The sequence below is a fragment of the Anolis carolinensis genome, chromosome 1, assembly GCF_035594765.1.
Source record: "Anolis carolinensis isolate JA03-04 chromosome 1, rAnoCar3.1.pri, whole genome shotgun sequence".
In the NCBI taxonomy this organism is placed as follows: Eukaryota; Metazoa; Chordata; class Lepidosauria; order Squamata; family Dactyloidae; genus Anolis; species Anolis carolinensis.
In genome coordinates this window covers 209,619,691-209,640,671 of record NC_085841.1, presented here as the reverse complement: position 1 = coordinate 209,640,671, position 20,981 = coordinate 209,619,691, and the positions used below count along the sequence as shown (strand labels likewise).

The 20,981-nt window shown below is 40.2% G+C and overlaps 1 protein-coding gene and 1 long non-coding RNA gene across 3 annotated transcripts in view; both read left to right on the top strand.

Annotated features, from left to right (window-relative positions):
- Positions 1 to 20,981, top strand: part of map3k20 (mitogen-activated protein kinase kinase kinase 20) — a 160,097-nt gene that overhangs the window by 25,210 nt on the left and 113,906 nt on the right. For both annotated transcript variants that reach the window (XM_008118119.3, XM_008118121.3), the window contains exon 3: positions 17,131 to 17,218. In XM_008118119.3, the coding sequence (XP_008116326.2) occupies positions 17,131 to 17,218 (88 nt within the window). The remainder of the gene's footprint in view (positions 1 to 17,130; positions 17,219 to 20,981) is intronic.
- On the top strand, positions 1,245 to 5,041 carry LOC107983307 (uncharacterized). Its single transcript, XR_001730743.2, has 2 exons — positions 1,245 to 2,549; positions 2,656 to 5,041. It is a non-coding gene; the product is annotated as an uncharacterized LOC107983307 (long non-coding RNA).

Here is a 20,981-nt window from a genome sequence, read left to right as displayed (position 1 = left end):
CCAAAATGTCACGATATATTGAAAACATTGACTACAAAAATGTGTTGGATAATCCAGAACGTTGGATAAGTGAGACTCTACTATAATTACTACATAGCATTACTGCACATGGAACTACTTTTTCTGTCAAATTTGTTGTATAATATTATGTTTTGGTGTTTAATTTGTATAACGATTACCTAATTTGATGTTTAGTCGGCTTTTCCTGAATCCCTTCTTATTATCCAACATATTCACTTATCCTGCCGGCCTGTTTATGTTGGATAACTGAGACTCTACTGTATATTTATAATGTTATATTATCTGCTTAGAACTGGATTATATGAGGCCCCTTCTTCACAGCTGTATAAAATGCACACTGAAGTGGATTATATGGTAGTGTGGAGTCAAGATAATCCAGTGCAAAGCAGATAATATAAGATTATAAATGGGTTATATAGCTGTGTGGAAGGGCCTTGAGTCTACACTGCCATATAATCCAGTGCAAATAAGATAATCTGTGGAAGAAGCCTAAATGAGGCCTAAGTCTGCCTGTCCCCTGGGCTGAGTTGGTTGCTAGGAGACCAAGTGGGCAGAGATTAGTCCTCTAACTGGCAGCAATTGGATAAAAACAATTATTCCTTTCCCTCTAATTAAGACTTTATTTTTCTTTTCTTTTTGTTGTATCAACCTAGAGGCATGGATGATGGGTTGTGTTGTCATTTATATATATAGATGTACCTTGAATTGGGCCTGGAATGTGATCGGCAGCCAGTGGAGCTGCTTAAACAGGGGGGTTGACCGCTCCCTGTAAGCAGCTCCAGTTAGTAACCTAGCTAACCGACCGTTGTACCAACTGCAGTTTCCAGACCGTCTTCAAGGGCAGCCCCACGTAGAGTGTGTTACAGTAATCCATCCTTGAGGTAACTAGAGCATGGATCACCATGGTCAAGTCAGATTTCTCGAGGTACGGTCTCAGCTGGCGCACTAGTTTTAATTGTGCAAAGGTCCTCCCAGCCACCGCCGATACCTGAGAATCAAGTGACAGCGATGAATCCAGAAGGACCCCCAAACCTGTGCCGTCAGGGGGAATGTAACCCCGTCAAGCACAGGTAGCCACCCTATACCCCAATCGGCCGAATGACTGACCTGGAGGACCTCTGTCTTATCAGGATTAAGCTTAAGTTTGTTGGCCCTCATCCAATCCATTACAGCAGCCAGACACTGGTCTAGGATCCGAGGGGCTTCCTTGGAAGTAGGTGGAGTGTCATCCACATAGAGATGGCACCGAACTCCAAAACTCCGGATGACCTCACCCAGCAGTTTCATGTAGATATTTAAAAGCATGGGGGAAAGAACAGAACCTTGCGGGACCTCACAGGTCAAAGGCCAGGGGTCCAAGGAGGTATCTCCCAGCTTCACCATCTGTGAGTGGCCCTCCAGGAAGGAGTGGAACCACTGTAGTACAGTGCCCCCAATCCTCATTCCTGAAAGCCGCCCCAGAAGGATACCATGTTGATGGTATCGAAAGCCTCTGAGATGTCCAAGAGAACCAACAGGGTCACACTCCCCCTGTCAAGTTCTCTGCAGAGGTCATCCACCAAGACGACCAAAGCCGTCTCAGTGCTGTGACCAGGCCTGAACCCAGACTGGAATGGGTCAAGATAATTGGCTGCATCTCTCCCGTGAACTGGCTATTTAAACCCACTAGAGTACACAGAAATATTAGGAAGGTAGAATCTATAGACAGGAGTAACTTACTAAAGGAACAGACAAAGCAACACAATGATCGCATCATTTGACCATTAACTTTAACACAATTCACTCCAAAAATCCACAAAATTATTAGAAAACATTGGCACCTAATTAGAGATATCCCTGGATGCCAAAACTTACCACTATTAGCCAACAAACGCTCGAGAAATCTTAAGGACATATTAATAAACTCTGATTTAATAAAACCCAACTTTTTGAAGAAATCCAACCTTAGAGGCCACACAAACTGTGGACATTGTGCTGTTTGTTCTCAGTCTGTTAGAATCAAACAATTTATACATCCTACTTTAAAATTCAATATACAACTATGAAGTTTCACTACATGTAACACTGACCAGGTCATTTATGCTATAGAGTGTCCTTGTCAGCTCTTATATGTGGGCATGACCTCTAGATCTCTAAAGACCAGAATATTAGAACATCGCTCCCGTATCAAGAATAAAGCATCAGATTCCATCCTTTAGACACATTTTTTAGAGAAATCGCACTCCTATACAAGTTTTAGATTCTGTGCTTTGGAAAGGATGACCATAAAACCCCGTGGGGACATAAAAAGGATTTTACTACAGAGGGAAGCCTTTTGGATATTTAAATTACATACAGTCCATCCACATGGCTTAAATGACAAATTAGATCTTTCTTGTGTTTGTAATTACCCTGAATGAGTTCTCCAAGTAGCTAGCAATCCTTAAAAAGGGAGCTACCTCCATGAGCTGATTGCTCACAGGTGGAAGGCAGAAGGATCATTATCCACAGTGAAGCATCACAGCAGAGCCACAAACTCCTTAGTGGAAGTAAGTGTTTTTCTTTGTTTAATGGGTGTTAAACCAATGAGAAATTGTTAAATGTTACTGGGTGCTGGCAACAGCAAATCTATTATGTTGTCTTTTTTAAATATAGTGTACAAAAGCTTCAGGAGAGTCTACTACAAATACATGAAAGAACCCTCAGAAGCTACCTGAAGAAGGGATTTTGATCCAGAAACAAGGATTACAAAATACCCGGGAATCCTTGTTGTTCTACATTCTTTTATGTTTTACATTCCTTTTGTGCATCTCCAATACATTAATTTGCATGGGACATTGATGAATTTATCTAAAGTGTGAACCACAGTTTATAGAAGAAATTATCAGTTGTTTATTCCTGTGACCATGCATTTCTAAGACTTTTATCTACGTGGGACAATTCAAAGTGTTGTATTCAGTTACTGACCATACTTATTTGTTACTAAAAAAACATACAAGCATGAATATAATGTTTGATGCAATGTTGTAAACAGTTTTCATTTGTGTATTACTCATGCGCTTGTAAGGATCATAATTTGTCTGTTATCATTGTTCTGTTCTGTATATTAGTTAGTAATAGGACAACTGTATCTCTACACGTATTTAAACCCACTGCCTATGGCAAGTTTTTTAGCCTATCCTAATACCGCAAGGCTGCATCTGACCAGCTTAGGGGGGCTCCAGAGTTGCAAAGGATTGCTGGGAGCTGCCTTGTGCTCTCATCCTGTCCCCCAGAACAAAGGTGCCTGTTGACACTGGCACCATCTTTACTTGGATAAATTCTGAAGCAGTATTAAGCTGGGATGTTGTTTCCTTGCAAGCATACATCATATTTTAAAATCACGGACTCCCCTTTGTTATGTAAAACCATCTTCTGGTTTTATACTTTTGTGAATACATGTTGATTCATAGTATATGAGGAAAGACAGTATAAACCACTTTCAACTCCGTTATGAAGCAACATTTAAAAAACAACGTGTTTTAGTAGAGTGTAACCTTATCACTGGAGCTTTATTTACAGTTTGCATCTTCCCAACAAGGGTTTGAGCATCCATATTAGCCTCCCATAATCGAGGCCCTCAAGATCTTTGGGGGCCTCACTCCCTCCACCCAAGCCTTTTGACTGGAGATGATGGGAGATGCAATCTAACACATTTGGAGGGTGCTTTGTAAGTGGAGGCTAATCCAGATTTTCTTCAGAGCCATGGCTCTCAGCCCCCTCTTTCTTTTCCTCTTCCTCCCCCTCCCCCAATCTCTTAGCATGCTTGATGGTAATTTTATTTGATTGAAATATTAATTCATATGGCATGTTCCTTTTCGTCTCTGGGAGCTGGACTCTTTTATTGATTGAAAACACACAGCTAGATACAATATTTGCATCCCAAAATTGAGAGAGGAAAAAAAATTAAATAGAATGATGAAGTAATGCAGCTGCAGCTCATGAAGTTCCTCTGTGTTTATTCTCTCTGCCATTTAAGATGTGCATGAAGAAACTTTCCTTTTTAAGAAGATAGTATAAACAGTTAAAAGGAAACACTGAGTACCTGTTTATTTTAGCTGGGCGCTGCACAGATACAGAGAAAGCTGCTGCTGCCCTTCATTCTTACATAAATACACCAACGGAGTGACCAGAAGAATCGCTACAGCCAGAGAGAAATGCTTAGGATTAGTTTAGTATGTGTGAAGCAAAGATTCTTTTTGCAGTGGCTCAACAACACTTACACAGGATGGTTGTACCATCAACGGTATTTCAGAGGCAGTCCAATACATGACTCGAGCTGAAAGTTATCTAGTCTTCCTACAACTTTTGTTTTGTCTTCCTTACAGCTTTTGTTTTCATTTTGATTTTCTGCATTTGGTGTCTTTGCATGCCCCCGCCCCCCAACATACACACACTTCTTCTCCTCTACCTTTCTTTTTCCTTTTGATCGAGAATGGATTTTGTTCTATAATTTATTTTGTATGTGCAGGTAGTGTTTTGTTACATCTCCTTTTAAAAAAGACGATTCTGTGTATTTGAGGAGAGGGCATTGATATAGAACCTAAAGTAAGCATCTGGGTTTAGTTTCAACTGAAATAAATGAGCTGGGTTTCAACTGTATAAGTGACAATATAAGAGGACAATATAAGCCAGGTGGTAGGCTGTTAGAAATTGTGGGAGTTGAAGTCCAAAACATCTGAAGGGCCCAAGTTTCTCCATGCCTGGTATAAGCTATGTACCCGAATATTGTCCTCAAAACATACATGTGTTTTTGCATTGTACAAGCTGTTGAAGAACAACTGGGCTTTTACACAAAACTTACTAGGGGATAATTTAGTTTGCAGGATATATAATATGTCATTATTCAATGCTCCACAAGTACTACCCTCTTGCATGAGTTTCTGGAGCTGAGTGTATGGACAAAATCCTAGCGTGGCTGTGTGCTAAATGAATAAATAGTATTTGTTGCTTTTTTTCTTAATGTACCTGGCAATATAAACTTTTGTTTCACTATATTTTTTTTAAAAAAAATCTGGATATAATAATAATCTCTTTAACCTTTTCAAACTGCCTTGGTGGTGACTATGTTTCTGCCCTAGAGGCTGCTTGATTGGGTAGTGCAACTGAAGAGATTACCAAAATAAATTCAAAATACGGTATCAATTTCCACATTATACATAACCACAAACCAAAGACCTTGTATAACCAAAAGCTGTATGCAATCGGGCAAGTACCAAGTAGTGAGTGGCCTGATAGCAAATGAAGGGCTATGGAAGGGAAGCAGGGGATAAAAAGATAGATCTTGGAAATTGCAGAACACTTTGTAGGAAGGATAGAAAGGACCGAGTATGATGATCTAATTATTTCTCTAAGCCAACAGATTGCATTCAGTCTACTGTATCTATTTAAAGTCGATTCAGCAATTGGAAGAAGATGTTGGATTTTTTTCTAGAAAGCCAGGTGCATCAGTTATTTTGTTAAGAACTAAAATTACTACCTGAGGTGTTGCATGCTATCGTTGATTGTCCATCCACCTATTCCACAAGACACAAGACAAGATCATTGCTTATTTTCCTCTTTATATATAAAAATGAAAAAAATTCAAATGCTTCCTATATGCTGGTTGTGTTATTCCAATTTCTGTACATTTTCAATTATTTTTGGCATTTCAGAAACTTAACAATATATATGGGCAAACTATATATATGTATAGGATCCTCTGAAGATGCCAGGCACAGATACAGGTGAAACATCAGGAGAAAATTCTGCTAGAATACGGCCATATAGCCTGGAAACGCAACACTCCAGTGATTCCGGCTGTGAAAGCCTTCATACACACACACACACACACACACACACACACACACACACACACACATGCATACATACACACAGTAGAGTTTATCCAACCTTCGCTTAGTAATTAGAAATAAATAGTTCGGAAGTTGGTTGCCATAGGTGTAACATCAACCTGTCTAAGCGTGCCAAGATTTGCCTTGGACTGTGGCCTAGGTGGACAGATTCCTTATAGCTCAAGTCATTTTACCAATCAGATGGGTACTTTGTTCAGTCATCTTTATTTTTAATTATAAGAACGAAGCTGGAAAGAAGATCTGTTCTGTAGTTGACAGTTAGTAGCTGGCAAAAAAAGTCTTCTGGAATAAGTGACACACACACTAGTATTGCTTTGGAATTGGTTTTTAAAACACAAGTGACCTTTCTTCTTTTAATTTGTTATCTTATTTCTCTTTTTGCATCTTTGGAGGGAGACTTACATATCGCTATTCTCAAAAGCAAGGATAATGGCTGTCTTTTTCTTTTATACACATCTAAATTTCTCTTCCCCCACCGTCCACCTCTCGGTTTGGTCAGTGTTCAGAACTGCTTAAGGATGTCAGGAAAAAAAAGACCAAGCCCTTACATTCTCTGCCCCTTTCCAATTACACATCCATCCCAAACAGTACAAAGCTAACATACATTTCCTTTCTTTATGAACCACAAACCAGTTTTCTGTCAGTCTTAAATTGGCATTTTGGAGTGTGCTCACTTAAGCTACTGAAGGACCTCAGCAGAAAAGGAAAGGAGGCAGAGGGAGAGGAAAAAAGATAGTTCCCAAATGACCACCTTTTGAATAGTTGTAAGTTCAATCCTTAAAACAAAAAGTGATTTTCCCTCAATAATGTGCTCCTCAGCCTCTCACCTCTCATCCTGAGAAACATGAAAGAGGAAGTAAAAGAGATGACCCAAATCATAGAGTTCTTTTGAAAGAAGAAATTCAGCTGTTTTGAACACTTACAATCAAAGGAAGTGGTTTCCCTAATTATATGAACTATGTGAAAGCTCTCAGAATAGCTTTTCCACCCCAGGCTTCCTTGTACTTTAGAAGTTTGCATAAAAAGCTCACATGGAGAATCAGATGCAAAGTGTTTGATTCACATTTTATTAGGTAGAAGTATGCATATATTCTTACTGCTTGGCTTAACAGTTGCTTGGGTTTGGGCCACAGTCAGATTTTGATGGATATATATATTTCTTTTCCATCCTTTTAAAATATTTTAGTGATTAGATTGTATTGCCAAGCACCCCCTTTAAAGGAATTTTTAGTGGCTAAATTGAGATAAGATGGAGTGGTCTCTCAGGGAGCTTTCAAGCAAAAGCTTTGCTGCTTGATTAGACCCTGCTGGATTCTGCAGAGCCACATTGGCCTTTTCTGCTGTTATTTACCCAAGTAATAAGGACAAAATCTTAATATATAAAAATGTCTAAAAGAATATTCAGTACAAAATGTACTTTTTGAAGAAATAAGATCTGAACATTCCAGCTTCACTTTGATCCTTACAGTGCTATAACAGAGCAGTTAAAAGGGAGTCACTGGACACTTGTCTGCTCTTCTCGGTGGCAGAAACAGCCCAGTAGGTAACAGCTTCTAGTTGAGCATTCCTGCTTTGCCAGCCTTCTGGACCATAAAAAAACTTCTGCCTATGGCCAACCTTACCTGCACAATTTTTGTGGCTCCTTACAACTACTGCAGGGACAACTCAGCTCCCAGCTGAAGATAGCAGCAGTAAAAGGGAGTCCACTGGAGCCTGCAAGAGCAGGGAGGGTGGATTCGTTGCCAGTTGTTCCAAGTAAAGGAGGGGGGCATGGTCCTCAGGGAGAAGCTATCCCAGTTTGTATTATATTATTTCAGTCTATGTCATGTTTTGTTTGAAGCAAAAACAGTACAGTGGGTATCCCTGGTTGCGCTGGGACTGTTATACCAGCTGGTGATGAGAGGACTAGGTAGCAGTGAGAGGGCTGCCCAGAACTATCTCCAAGGCAGTCCCCTGGAGGGAGAAGGATGCTGCATTGGCCTGATTGACTGGGAATGCACCCATTGATTGTGTGCTAAGTGTTATTGCATAATGTCCTATAATTTTGTCCTTCGTGTTTTTATTTGTTTTGGTTTGGTTTTGGTTGTCTCTTTGACCCTCTATTGTTTGAGTCTAAATGGAGTCGCGAACCAAAATATTTTCTATTGCCGTTAGTCATGTGTCTAACATTTCTGAAGTGAATACAAATAGTAGGCTATTTGTTTCATCCATATATTGGTTATGATGATCATGAAATATTTTTTTAAAGTATCAGAAGGAAATTTAATCAGATATTTGACATAAAACACATTCAGAACTATAGAGTTATGCCTAGATAGTGCACATTTGTTATAGGGAAGACTGGAAAAATATTACCTAATAAATTCAGAGAATATTTGGAAATATATTGATGTCCATATGCAAATTAGTGACAAAATAATAAACATAAAATTTTCCACAATTGCTTGAATTGTGATAAAAATGGCATATAATTTTTGTGTATAAAGAAATGTTCATTGCACATTTTGGGAAGATATGGTAACTACATACAAAGGACCTGTCAGAGAACTTGTCAGAATATCTTCACAAGGGGAAGAATAATATTTTTGCCTGAGGCAATTGAACACACTGAGGGTCATACTAGTATACAAAGAAGGCCATAAGCACTAAGGAAATCCTTCTTGCACGCTAAAAGGTTAGAACTGCAACCTTATTACAGTAGCACAATTGAAATGAGACCTTTATCTGCAGCGGACCTGACGATATTGGTATAACCAAATTATTTAATATATTATAGGAAACAAAGCAGCTGATAAGCACAATCATTGTCATTGTCATAGCTACCATCATGATAAAGCAGGTGTACTGTTGACATAAGATATTGCTGTTGGTTCATATCATGGATCTGAATGTCTATATTAGGGCAAAAGGTTTTAATCCCCTGGAGTAACACATGATCTAGTCCATAATCCATATATGATTTCATTCGGATGTTTGAAACAGCCTTACACCATATCAGGCCATTAATCAATTGAAGTCACTGTTGTTTACTGTCATACTGTCAGCTATTCCAGATAGCCCTATTTAGAAAAACAGTGGTTATAATATATGAATTGCTACTGAACTACGATCCTTCTGCATATACGTTTTGCATATGAAGTGTGCAGTAAGAGTATAACCAGTGGTGGTAATTGCATGCCTCAATCTAAAGGTGCATTGACAGGACAATTAGACACACACCACACATATATTATAGTCCACTTTCAGAAAGAATCAAACCCTTCCAAGAAACTGCTTGTCAAGGAAAGGGGATTGTTGGTGGTGGAGCTAAGGTATTTATATTTTAAAAGTTATCTGCCGTGCTAGTGGTGAAAATGTAACACAGTGTGAAAGTTCCCTAATGGGGTCCCCCTCTCTCCAGAAACTGTTTTCTCCTGACACTGAATAGTGCCTCATGTCACAGTGCCAATGCTTTGTGACAAAACACAAGAATATCACTAGATGTTAACAAGAGGTGGATGGGAAAGCTGACTTTTAACTGAAACAGAAATATTTATCTCTAGTACTCTGTGTGTACGTATGTATGTACAGACCAGAAGGGAAATTGCTGACTTCACACTGGCTCCTGAGAATACTTCACCTGCTCAAGCATCTGATTGGTTGCTTCTTACAGAGCCAGCAAAACATACAGATGTTCCTGGGATGAAGACCGCACATTAAGGATGGAAAATAACATCCCTTCTTGCCCCATTATGCAATCACAAATATCTCCCCTGGTAAAATCTGGGGCATTTTGTATGTAGACCAAGAGATTACGTTGACAAGTTGGACTGCATGCAGAATTTATATGTACAAACTGACTGGGGATCTACTCATGGAACTCTACCTCTTCTCATATCAAGGAAAAGTGCAGCAGCCATGTGAAAACTTGAATTCTGCCCCAGGATTCAGGTTCTTCCCCAAGTTATGGCAGTCTGGATATCTACAGCCAATTCCGCATAGGAACCAGCTGCAGGTTCTCAACAGCTATCCCGTCCTCCCTGGGCTCAGGTAGCCCAGGGACGTGAGATGGCTGTCACCATTCTCCCTCTCATCTGTGTCACTACAGCGACAGGGCAGCTTACGTATGCTAAGTGCGTTTTTGTACACTTTCCCTGTCTTGTGATTCTTCAAGAGGATGGGAGGGGGAAAGGGGGTGCTTCTGTCTTCCCTCTTCTTATCCTCCTTTGCAAGTCACAAAAAACACAAAGTGCAGGGGAGATGGTGGTGGCAGTTGAGGTCCTGCCCAGTGGTACCAAACCAGGTTCATTGTTGCTGGGCTACTAGAAATGCCTTGCTGCTGCTGAGGTGGCTCAGCTGTCTCTATTGGGTGCGGCCCTAGGTAATTTCGCTTTGTAAGTGAACCTAGTGGCTGTGCCCCCCCGAAATTGCGCCCCCACCCCCGAGGCCCTGCACCTACCTACAGCGGCGGCGGCGGCGGGGAGGAGCATCACCTCCCTCCCAGGTGAAGGCCTGCTGCTTTCACCTTGGAGGGAGGCAATGGTCCTCGCCGCCTCCCTCCTTGGCGAACGTGGAAGGCCTCATCTGAGGCCTAGCTCTTCGCCGAGGAGGGAGACGATGGTCCCCGCCGCTGCCGCCTCCCTCCTCAGTAAATTTACATGGGGGCACTATTGAGGCCTCGACAGCGCCCCCCCCCCTTGGCGTGCACCCGACGCAGCCGCTTCATTTGCCTCCACGTTGCACCGGCCCTGATTGGGCGACAAAATGGTCTGGAACTGGCATTTTGGATGCTGATTCTGACCTGCTTTTTTTGGTACAACCTCCCTAGTTCAATGTCACACATTCTTCATTTGATTTAGAAAAGAGACAAGTGAAGTAAATAAAATATTAGGGAAAGGAAGGGAAATTGTTTCTTAAATATAACATCGCTTTTAAAATCTCATTATCTTACGCCATCCATATGAGAAGCTTTTTTATACGTTTCTCCAATTCCAGCTGAAACAAGAAATAGGGAGAGCACCACTCCTCTGTTACGTCAGCTCCACTGGCTGCCAATATGCTACCTAGCCCAATTCAGAGTGCTGGTCTTGGCCTACAAAGCCCTAAATGGTTCCAGTCCAACTTACCTATCCGAATGTATCTCCTCCTATGAGCTTACGAGAACTTTAATATCATCTGGGGAGGCCCTGCTTTCGGTCCCACCTGCCTCACAAGTGCGGCTGGTGGGGCCTTCTCAGTGATGGCTCCTCGGCTGTGGAACTCCCTCCCCAGTGATATCCGGCAGGCTCCATCCCTTCTGAGTTTTAGGAAAAAAGTAAAGACCTGACTTTGCAAGTAAGCGTTTAATGAGTGAATTCTGTTGGCTTTGACTCAGTCCGGATTAAGATTTATGTACAAGGGCTTGCGGATGAATGGTTCAAGTATTCTATATTGTATTGTTTTAAATTTATTTATTGTACTCTGCTAAATTGTCTGTTTTAATTGCTTATGTTTTATCTTTTTTGTATTGTATATTGGCATTGAATCTTGCCAGATTGTGAGCCGCCCTGAGTCCCTTTGGGTGAGAAGGGCAGGATAGAAATGATGGAAATAAATAATAAATAAATAAAAGTTAAATAATCTCAATGATCTTTTCAGACTGGGAATGTAGAAAAAGCACAACATTTCCACACCAATGTTAGATATTTAAACAGGTCCCCAGTATGGTGTGAGAAGTGAGTAGATATGGGAGTGTAGCAACAGTACAGGGAGGTTTATCATTTTCTGTCTGCTGGTAATCACTCTAAAAAATAGAGTTGTGGCTGGGTAGTGTGTTAAGGACAGCACAAACTAAGATGGAACCTTGGACACAACTATTTTTGATTGTTAATTTAACAAAGTATGACCAAAATATGGATTTATTATATGTTGGTATGAATGGAAAAGTGAAAGAGAGTTAGTAAATTTGAAGACACCAGTCTGTAGATTAAGGCCTGCAAACCATTAACAACCTGCTCAGGTTAATTAAAATCTGCTAATGAGACCTGAAATAGTTGACCTGCCTGGTAAACTGTGATAAGAACTGTGACTGATAAAAGACATGTTTACAACTGTGAAGAAGGAAGTCAACTCAAAGCTGCTTGTGTTTGCTAACACCAATCAAGAGGAATCAACAGGAAACTAAGGATATTCCAGGATGGAAGACATCTATCATTCATTTACAACTTTGGGACATCAGCAAAACATGGCTATATAAGTGACCTTATGACAATCCAGAACTTGTGACAGACCGCAACGCTGTTCACCCGCCATGCTCAGTGGAGATGGTGTACTTGGGAGTGGCAGATCTGCTATGGGAAAGCAGGATTCTGTTCACTTTTTGGGGCCTCCTTTTCTCAGGGAAAGAGGAAGGAGTGCATTTTGAAGTCGTGGTCTTTTTGGAATTTTGAAGTTTTGGCGTTTTGGCATTTTGGAACTATGCGTTGGCAGGCAGCAGTGGAAGCTGGATCTGGCCTATGCAGGTGCTTCTCCAAGAAGGGAGAAAGAATATGGTAATATTTGTGTGCATGAAGATGGATGCATGTTGTGTATGAATGCTGAGTGAAATTCTAACCCCCCCCCCCCCGCTGTTTGTTAGCCAATTTAAAAGTAGATTGTTTGTGAATCCAATGTAGTTGCATAGAATCTGTATGTCTATAAGTCTAAATGTTGTTTGTTGTTCTGTAAAAGTTCTGTTATACCTCTCAGACTGAACTTGCAATAAAAAGAACCTATGCTTCAAAGTTATTGATAACAAAGTTATTAGCCCCTATGCTGGCCACTCTTGCTGTCTGTGAAATCTGTAAGTAAAGTGCATTTATCATTACATTATAGAGGCAGAACTTCACTCTGTGGTGGTGCCTCAACTTTGGAGTGTCCTCTCACTTGAGGTATCCCTGAAGCCAACATTTTATTCTTTTTAAACAGGTGAAAACCTTTAAATTTTATAGGCATTATTTTTATTAAAGGCACATATAGTGCAACCCTCCTATCCACATTCCTGTTATCTTCCTGAACTTTCTATAGAAACAAGAAACCATGAATAATAGTAATCCCTATCAAATTTAACAAATTCTACCAGAAATTAATACCATAGAGTCTTACTGGCAAATTACATATAATGCAATGAAATCCTTTTTGTGATGTACAAATGTTTAAAATAAATAAATAAAAATAATATGGATTTGTGTGTTGTAATTGGAGTGGTGTTCCATTCTTTCCTTGTCTATGGCTTGGTTCATATCAAGAGAGAGTTAGGGGCTCTTGCTAGCTGTGTTTGGGCTTGATTTGAGTCACTGTCTGAGATGTGTCTTGTCTGGGGATGTCAGGTGTTAGCATCCAAATTATGGATGTCATGGATGAGTATGGCTCCTGAACCCTTTCCTGGCAGTTCAGTAGCACATTGCATCCATGAAATGGGAGACAGGGTTTGTCACATCATTATGGTGTCCCTCCCATTGTGATAGAATGATGTGTGTCTTTCTGTTATGGATACCATTGTGGGAATGTTAGTGGTATACAGCATCTTAATGGCAAACTTTCAGATTTTTTTATTGATGCTTTGGTAGTGCAGAAGGATTCCGTTATTTTATTTGTTCATTTTTATTAACTAATGTGCTGTGAGAAAGATATAAGGTTATACCTATTTTGGGTTGAGGTGCCTGCCATAAACCTAGAATGGATTTAAGATTTGCAGCATTGTACCATAATTTAGCTTGACGAAGAAATCCTCCTTGTATGTATGAAAAAGCACTCTGTTAGTAATCAGTAAATACTAAGGCATTATTTTGGACAACTGAAACTTAGTCTAAATGGTGTAATACTCTAGAGAATGATTTTACACAACGTTGTAGGAAAAGAACTGAGGGGTTTGAAAAATCCCAAGATTATGCTATGTAATTGTTCCTTCAATATTGCCAACCACTTCAGCTATTTGCTCTTTATAAATAGTGTTGGTATTTCTTTGGTAAAACATGGCAAATATTTCTTCATCTATAGTACTAATTTTGACATGATAAATGTTCCTCAGCACTTAGTGATGTTCAGCTCACCAGAGGGCTGGAAACATTCAACACCTCTAACCCTGCAATCTTATGTCATGAAAGAGTGCTTCATGCTGGGAAATTCAACTGATTTGGCTGGTTGATCTATTGGCTAAAAAAAAAATCAACTTTATTTTCAAAATATGATCGTCACAAAAGGAAACCATATTATCTATGTTACAGTGCCTTGCTTGGTTTTTGGCATGGATCTGGTTGCTAAATAAATGATTAAAAAACCTCTTAGCACAGACAAAGGTATAAAACAGAATGTTTTTCTTACATTTTCATCATCATCTTACTACTATCTCTTTGTGGATCAAGTCAGGGAATACTGATATATAATTATATTAGTGGGAATCCCAGATTTCTTTTTCATATCCTAATAGAAAATAAAATAATTGCTCTAGATACATTAACCTTCCTCACTAGTTTTGTACCAGTTTAACTGTCACATTTGAATCATGGCAGCAGTAAGAAAGGGGAAGCAATTGAAAAGCTTGTGTCAAATTCTCCCAGAGAAAGTGACCATGCGGCTTGCATCTGCCTGGGTTCGCTGTGTCCCTTTGCTTATTTAGGTGATTAGCTGGCCTGGATTCTTGGGTAATGCTTTACCTCATCGCCTAGTAAAAACTAGTGTTGTGCATTTGTATGGAATTGCTATCCATTTCTGTATGTTCCATTTGTATGGCTCCATTTTTGTTTTTGGGCGCCGCTTCTGAAAAATGGGCACCTATTCAAATGGCGTTTCAGAAAAGGTAAGAAACAAAACAAATATTTTTGTGCCTGCCAGGGCTGCAGGGCCTGGGAGACACCGGCACTTCTCTCTTCTCTCATTTCCCGTTGGGGAGATGGTGGCGGGGTATAAATAAAGTTTTATTATTATTATTATTATTATTATTATTATTATTATTATTATTATTATTCTCCCCCCTTAACTGTGTAAAGCAAAGGAAAAAATCTTACTGTAACTCCATTGGTGTGTGTGGACACAGCACATCTTCAGGGTCTGGCATGTGGATGTGTTTCGAGCCTGCTTGCCACTCTCCTTGTAAAAAGACTGTGTCTGGCAAACAGGCCTGCCAGCATGCCCTGAAACAGAGCATCAAAATAGCGCATTCTATTCAGCGCTCCGCTTCAGACCCTGAAGATGCACTTGCCATTTGGTCTGAAGTGGAGCACCGAGTAAGATGCGCTGTTTCGGCGCTCCATTTCAGGGCCTGTTGCCACACGCAGTCTTTCTCCAAGGAGCAGGCCCAAAACGCACAAGTGTGCCAGACCCTGAAGTAGAGTGCCGAATGCCAAGCAAGCAAACACGAATGAAACTGATGAAACAGTAACCGAGCCCATGTTTAGTAAAAACTAGGTCATTTATTGTAGCCAAAAAGAAATATTGTGGTGATAACGGATGTGAAAAGGAAAGAATATTCATACAAGGAAAGCAGTATTCAAGGATAAAGGAGTGATGTTAAAGGGTAACAGGGTTTGGAAATGTATTCCTGGTAATCAGGAACTGGTTAGAATGAGAGCTCAACTATTCAGGGATGGAACTCAGTGCTTCCCAATAAAGCATACTTTTTCTTTCTTAGGACAGAAGAGAAAGTTGTCCATTGAAAAACTGTGGAGAAATCCAAGAAATATATAAACAAGAAATATATAAATATATAAACTTTCGCTACTCACATGCCTAAAGTTTCCATGTTCTATAGACCTGTGAATGTCCTTTCAACAGAAAATGAAGCATTTGTGTAATTGTTTTGAAAGATTTATTATGGTGTATGTAGCTAATAGTGTTGTGAAGTCACCATAAGCTATTTGCCTTCTGGGGTAATTTCCCCAACTTCTGATGACTAAGCCACACAATACGTTAAGATTGTGGCATGCAATTTGGAACCACTTGCTTTGAATTCAAGTAAGTAAGCAAGAATAGACATCTTGCCCCGAGTTACTTTCACATAATAATAACAGTAACAATAATAATAATACTTTATTTATACCCCACCACTATCTCCCATAGGGACTCGGGACAGCTTACAAAGCAGCACAGAGTGGTGTCACACAACATATAAAATACAATACATCAGCATATAAAATGAATAACATGCCAATTTACATAAAACCACAGCATACAGAAATTTAACAAGGCTCATTATATTGTTATAGCACTTTAATACCAGTTTAACTGCCATGGTTTCATCCTATGGGCCTTGTAGTTTGGTAAGATGCACCAGTGTATCTTTTGGACTGGAAATTGGAAATGTCTGTCCCTATAAACTGCAAATTCCAGGATTCCATAGGATGTTACCATGGCATTTAAAATGGAACCATAGTGCGACAAGTGTGCAAATGTGATAAGGACCCTGATGTCCTCTCTGTTTAGGCTCCCACAATATTTTATTTGCAGCATACTGTATCTACTTTACAAGCAAAGGGAATGATTGATTCAAGGACTAAATGACTGAACCTACCAACCATCCATATTTAACCCATGTTGCAATTTTAATTGTTCCTTTTTCTAAGAGAAAATACTTGAAGTATGGTTCTACTTTCGAACACAGTTGATTGATTTATGACAGTCCATGCTCAGTCAATTAGAGAAGGTAATGGAACTTCAGAACTGGCACAAAATATTCACCGTTTTGTGCAGGAGTCCTATTGCAGATTAAAGGCAATTGTTACAAAGCAGCACTCTCTACTTCACCCCTCTAAAAGGTCCTTTGAGACAGAACTGTGTGGAGATGTTATTCTCTCAGTCCAAATTCAGTAGTTATGGATGCCCTGAAAATGTGATCACAGAAATTTCCATGAGTTTATTGGTGGGATGACATTCAAACATGCATGCTTCCCTTCATGCTTTCTTTACATCAGAGGTGTCAAAACCCATTGTCACCAAGGGCCAGTGGGCCACATCAGTCTTAAGGTTGACTTCAAAGGACAGGTTGTAATTGTAAGACTGTATAAATGTTAACTACAATGCTTGGGATTGAAAGCCTTGCAAACCACATAAAATGACATGGCTAGCTGGATTCAGTCCACGGATAGATGTCCTTTACATGAAGATGGTTCAGCATGGATGCCATTCCTGTGGAAGTAATTTGTAATATCCATCAGTATTGGTTAACTATAGTATGTGTTTGATTCAGTGTAGCTTCATGAAGTTTTATATGTGCAGCTAATGGTTTTCCTTGGGTTTTGAACAGGCAGAAATACTCAGTGTGCTCAGCCACCGGAATATCATTCAGTTTTATGGAGCTGTTATTGAACCTCCTAACTATGGCATAGTTACAGGTGAGTAGAGGTCTTTCTTTTGCCTGTATGTTTTATATTGAATGGAGTCTAATGTTTCTGATATACAGTAGAGTCTCGCTTATCCAACCTTCACTCATCCAGCATTCTGTATTATCCAACGCAGCCTGCCTCCTGCCCAGATCAACAGCTGTTTCTCTAGGCAGCAATTCTATCTTTATTTGTAGTCAATTTTTTAGTAGTCAATGTTTTTGTAGCCGATGTTTTCAATACATTGCAATGTTTTTGTGCTAAATTCGTAAATTCAGTAATTACTACATAACATTAACGTGTATTGAACTGCTTTTTCTGTCAATTTATTGTAAAACATTATGCTTTGTTTGTAAAATCATAGCGTAATTTGATGCTTATAGGCTTTTCCTTAATCCCTCTTTATTATCCATCATTTTCACATATCCAACGTTCTGCTGGCCCGTTTATGTTGGATAAGCGAGACTCTACTGTATATTAAAATGACTAGTGAAGCTACACAACTGTATGCATTGAAATTTTTATTAAATGTTATCCCTGTGCATCAAGAATAACCTTTTAAAAATTATTCCTTTTTCTGTGTAACCACAGAGTACAAACAGTTCTAGCTTTTGCTGTGTGACAGCTGCAGCAGTGTATGAGAGCAATGGCTCTGCCTTTCGAATGAGCTAGGACTTGCTGACCTCTGTTCTGCCCTTCTGTTTGTGAAACAGCAGCTCCTCTTCTGCCTAAGAGCCAAACCAAGAGCTCTTTTCCTTTCCTTGGACTGTCTCCATTTTCTTCTCCTTCTAGCACTTGGAAAGGATTGTAAAATAATTTTACCCTCAGTGAAGTTCAGTAATGGTTGTGTAGTTTACTCAGGTAGCAAAAAAAAAACCTTGTGAAAATGCTTTTATGTCAACTTAAGGAATGAGGAGCAGAATTGTTGCTAAGTTATCTAGCAGAAATTCTGCTCCTCATTCCTGTCAACAGTTATTCCCAAGTTGCGCTGAAATAGCTGTGATGAGGTAAGATGTCACCTCTCCACCATTTAAGATTAGTAGGTAAACAGAATGCCTAAACAGTTCTGGGGTTTTCCGAGGGAAAGTACCAATTCACTGCTTAACTATGGAATCTGACTAGGAGACCATGGGCAAGTCATGCACTATCAGCCCCAGAAAACACTGTGATAGGATTACTTTAGGACAACATATGTTTATTTATTTATTAGACTTGTATACCGCTACTCCCAGTTTGGCTCAGAGCGGTTTACAGAAATAGATTAAAACAATACACTTAGCTTTAAAATAATAAAAACAATAAAACAACAATAAAAACAAGTCATGTTAGAAATGACTTGAAGGCAAACAGCAGCAACAATAAAATGAATGAATAGAGCTATATGCAGAATTTTTACAATTTGCTAGTCTTTCCATGAACAGTTTACCACTTTCTCATCTGAAACATGTGATCGGTTAAAAAAAGACATATTTATGTGTCTGGAGGAGTGAGGCAGTGGAAATTATAAAAGTGCAAAAACAGGAATAATAACCAAAACAACAAGAAAGGCTAAAATGAAGAATTATAGAAAGCCCTTGTAGCTTTATGGATTTTCATGTAAGTTACTAAAACATGAACACTTGGACATAACTTGTATACTGTTGCTCTTCGTGTATAATATACTAGCTGTGCCTGACCACGCGTTGCTGTGGCAAAGTGGTGGTGGTATTGGTTAAAAATTGTTGTGTAATTTTTATTTGACGTTATTTGCATTTTTTAAATTAATTTTATTGTAAGTTATATTTTTATTTATTACATTCTGTTTTCTGTTCTTGAGTTGAGATATAGTAACTGCTTTGGGAAACTGTGATCAGGCATTCGGACAACGTGGGCCAGTTCAGTGGAGTTGATGGCGTAGGAACATCGCTTCAATGCTGGTGGTCTTTGCTTCTTCCAGCACGCTGACATTTGTCCGCCTGTCTTCCCAAGAGATATGCAGGATTTTTCGGAGGCAACACTGATGGAATTGCTCCAGGAGTTGAGTGTGACGTCTGTAGACCATCAACGTTTTGCAGGCATATAGCAGGGTTGGGAGGACAATGACTTTATAAATGAGCACCTTGGTATCTCTACAGATGTCCCGATCATCAAACACCCTCTGCTTCATTCGGAAAAATGCGATGTTGTATTTCAGTGTCAGTGTTGACTTTTATGGAGAGGTGGCTGCCACGGTAGCAGAGATGGTCAACATTTTCTAATGTTACACCATTAATGTGTATTTCTGGCCTTGCAGAGGGATTGGCTGGTGCCTGTTGAAAGAGCACTTTGGTTTTCTCGATGTTCAGTGAGAGACCGAGCTTCTCGTATGCTTCTGCAAAGGTGTTTAGAGTAGCTTGTAGATCTTCTTCTGAATGCGCACACACTACATTGACATTGGCATATTGGAGTTCTATAATAGATGTTGTGGTGACCTTGGTTTTGACTTTCAGTCTGCTGAGGTTAAATAGCTTGCCATCTGTCTGATAGATGATTTCCACTCCAGTGGGAAGCTTCCCATCAACAAAGTGAAGTATCATAGCGATGAAGGTGGAAAATAAGGTTGGGGCAATAACACATCCCTGTTTGACACCTGATTCCACCTTAAATGGGTCGCTTTGGGAGCCATTGCTGTCTAAGACTGTTGCCATCATGTCATCGTGGAGGAGCCACAAGATGTTCACAAATTTCTCAAGGCACCCGATTTTTTGGAGGATGGTCCAGAGAGCACTGCAATTTAATGTGTCAAATGCCTTTGTAAGGTCAATGAGGTTGATTTTGTTCTCTGCATTTTTCTTGGAGCTGTTGTGCAGTGAAGATCATGTCCACTGTTCCTCTGGAGGGGCGGAAGCCATTCTGGGATTCTGGAAGGGTGTCTTCTGAGACAGGAAATAGGCGGTTTGCAAGGATTCTTGCGAGGATTTTCCCAGCAGAGGTTAGGAGGGAGATAGTTTCCGCAGTTTGTTCTACCCCCTTTCTTGAAAAGGGTGATGATGGTGGCATCCTTGAAGTCTGCTGGGATTATCTCGGTCATCCACACTTTTTCAATGAGCTGGTGGAGTTGTTGTATCAGCTCAGGTCCACCCTCTTTGAAGACTTCAGCAGGGATCCCGTCAGGTCTGCTGGCTTTGTTATTTTTTGTTGGCTGATGGTATTGCTGAGGCAGTGCTGCAAGCTCATCCCTGGTTTGTTGTTGTGGAGTTTGTGAGAGGGCCTCTTCAGCCACATTGGACCTGCAAATCAGAAGGTTCTGGTAGTGCTCTTTCCAATGTAGTGGGTAGATGATCCTTGAGTGTTGTTTGGAGAAGGGCTCGTTTGGAGGGCTCCTGAAGGGCTTGGGTGTTCATTTTTCGCCTTATTTTTCTTCCTTGGAGTCTGCGTTTGGGGGCGATCTTGATAGCCATCGTGGATCAGATTACCCTGTGGTCTGTCCAGCAGTCATCAGCACCTGTCATGGCTCTTGTGTGAGAAGCACATTGTGACCGTCTCTGGCACGTGTATTCACAAGAAGTGCCAGTGCTTTGACTGGGGGTGCTTCCATGATGTCTTGAGCTTGTTTTTCTGTTGGAAGAGTGTGTTGGTGATGACAAGGTTGTGTTCTCCGCATTTGATGAGAAGCAAGATGCCATTCGAGTTGCTGTTACCAACCCCGTCTTTTCCTATGGTCTCTGGCCACAGGTCAGAGTCTTGTCCTACTCTTGCATTAAAATCCCCCAGGAGGATTATTTTGTCTTCCTTAGGTATCTCCAATAGGATGGTG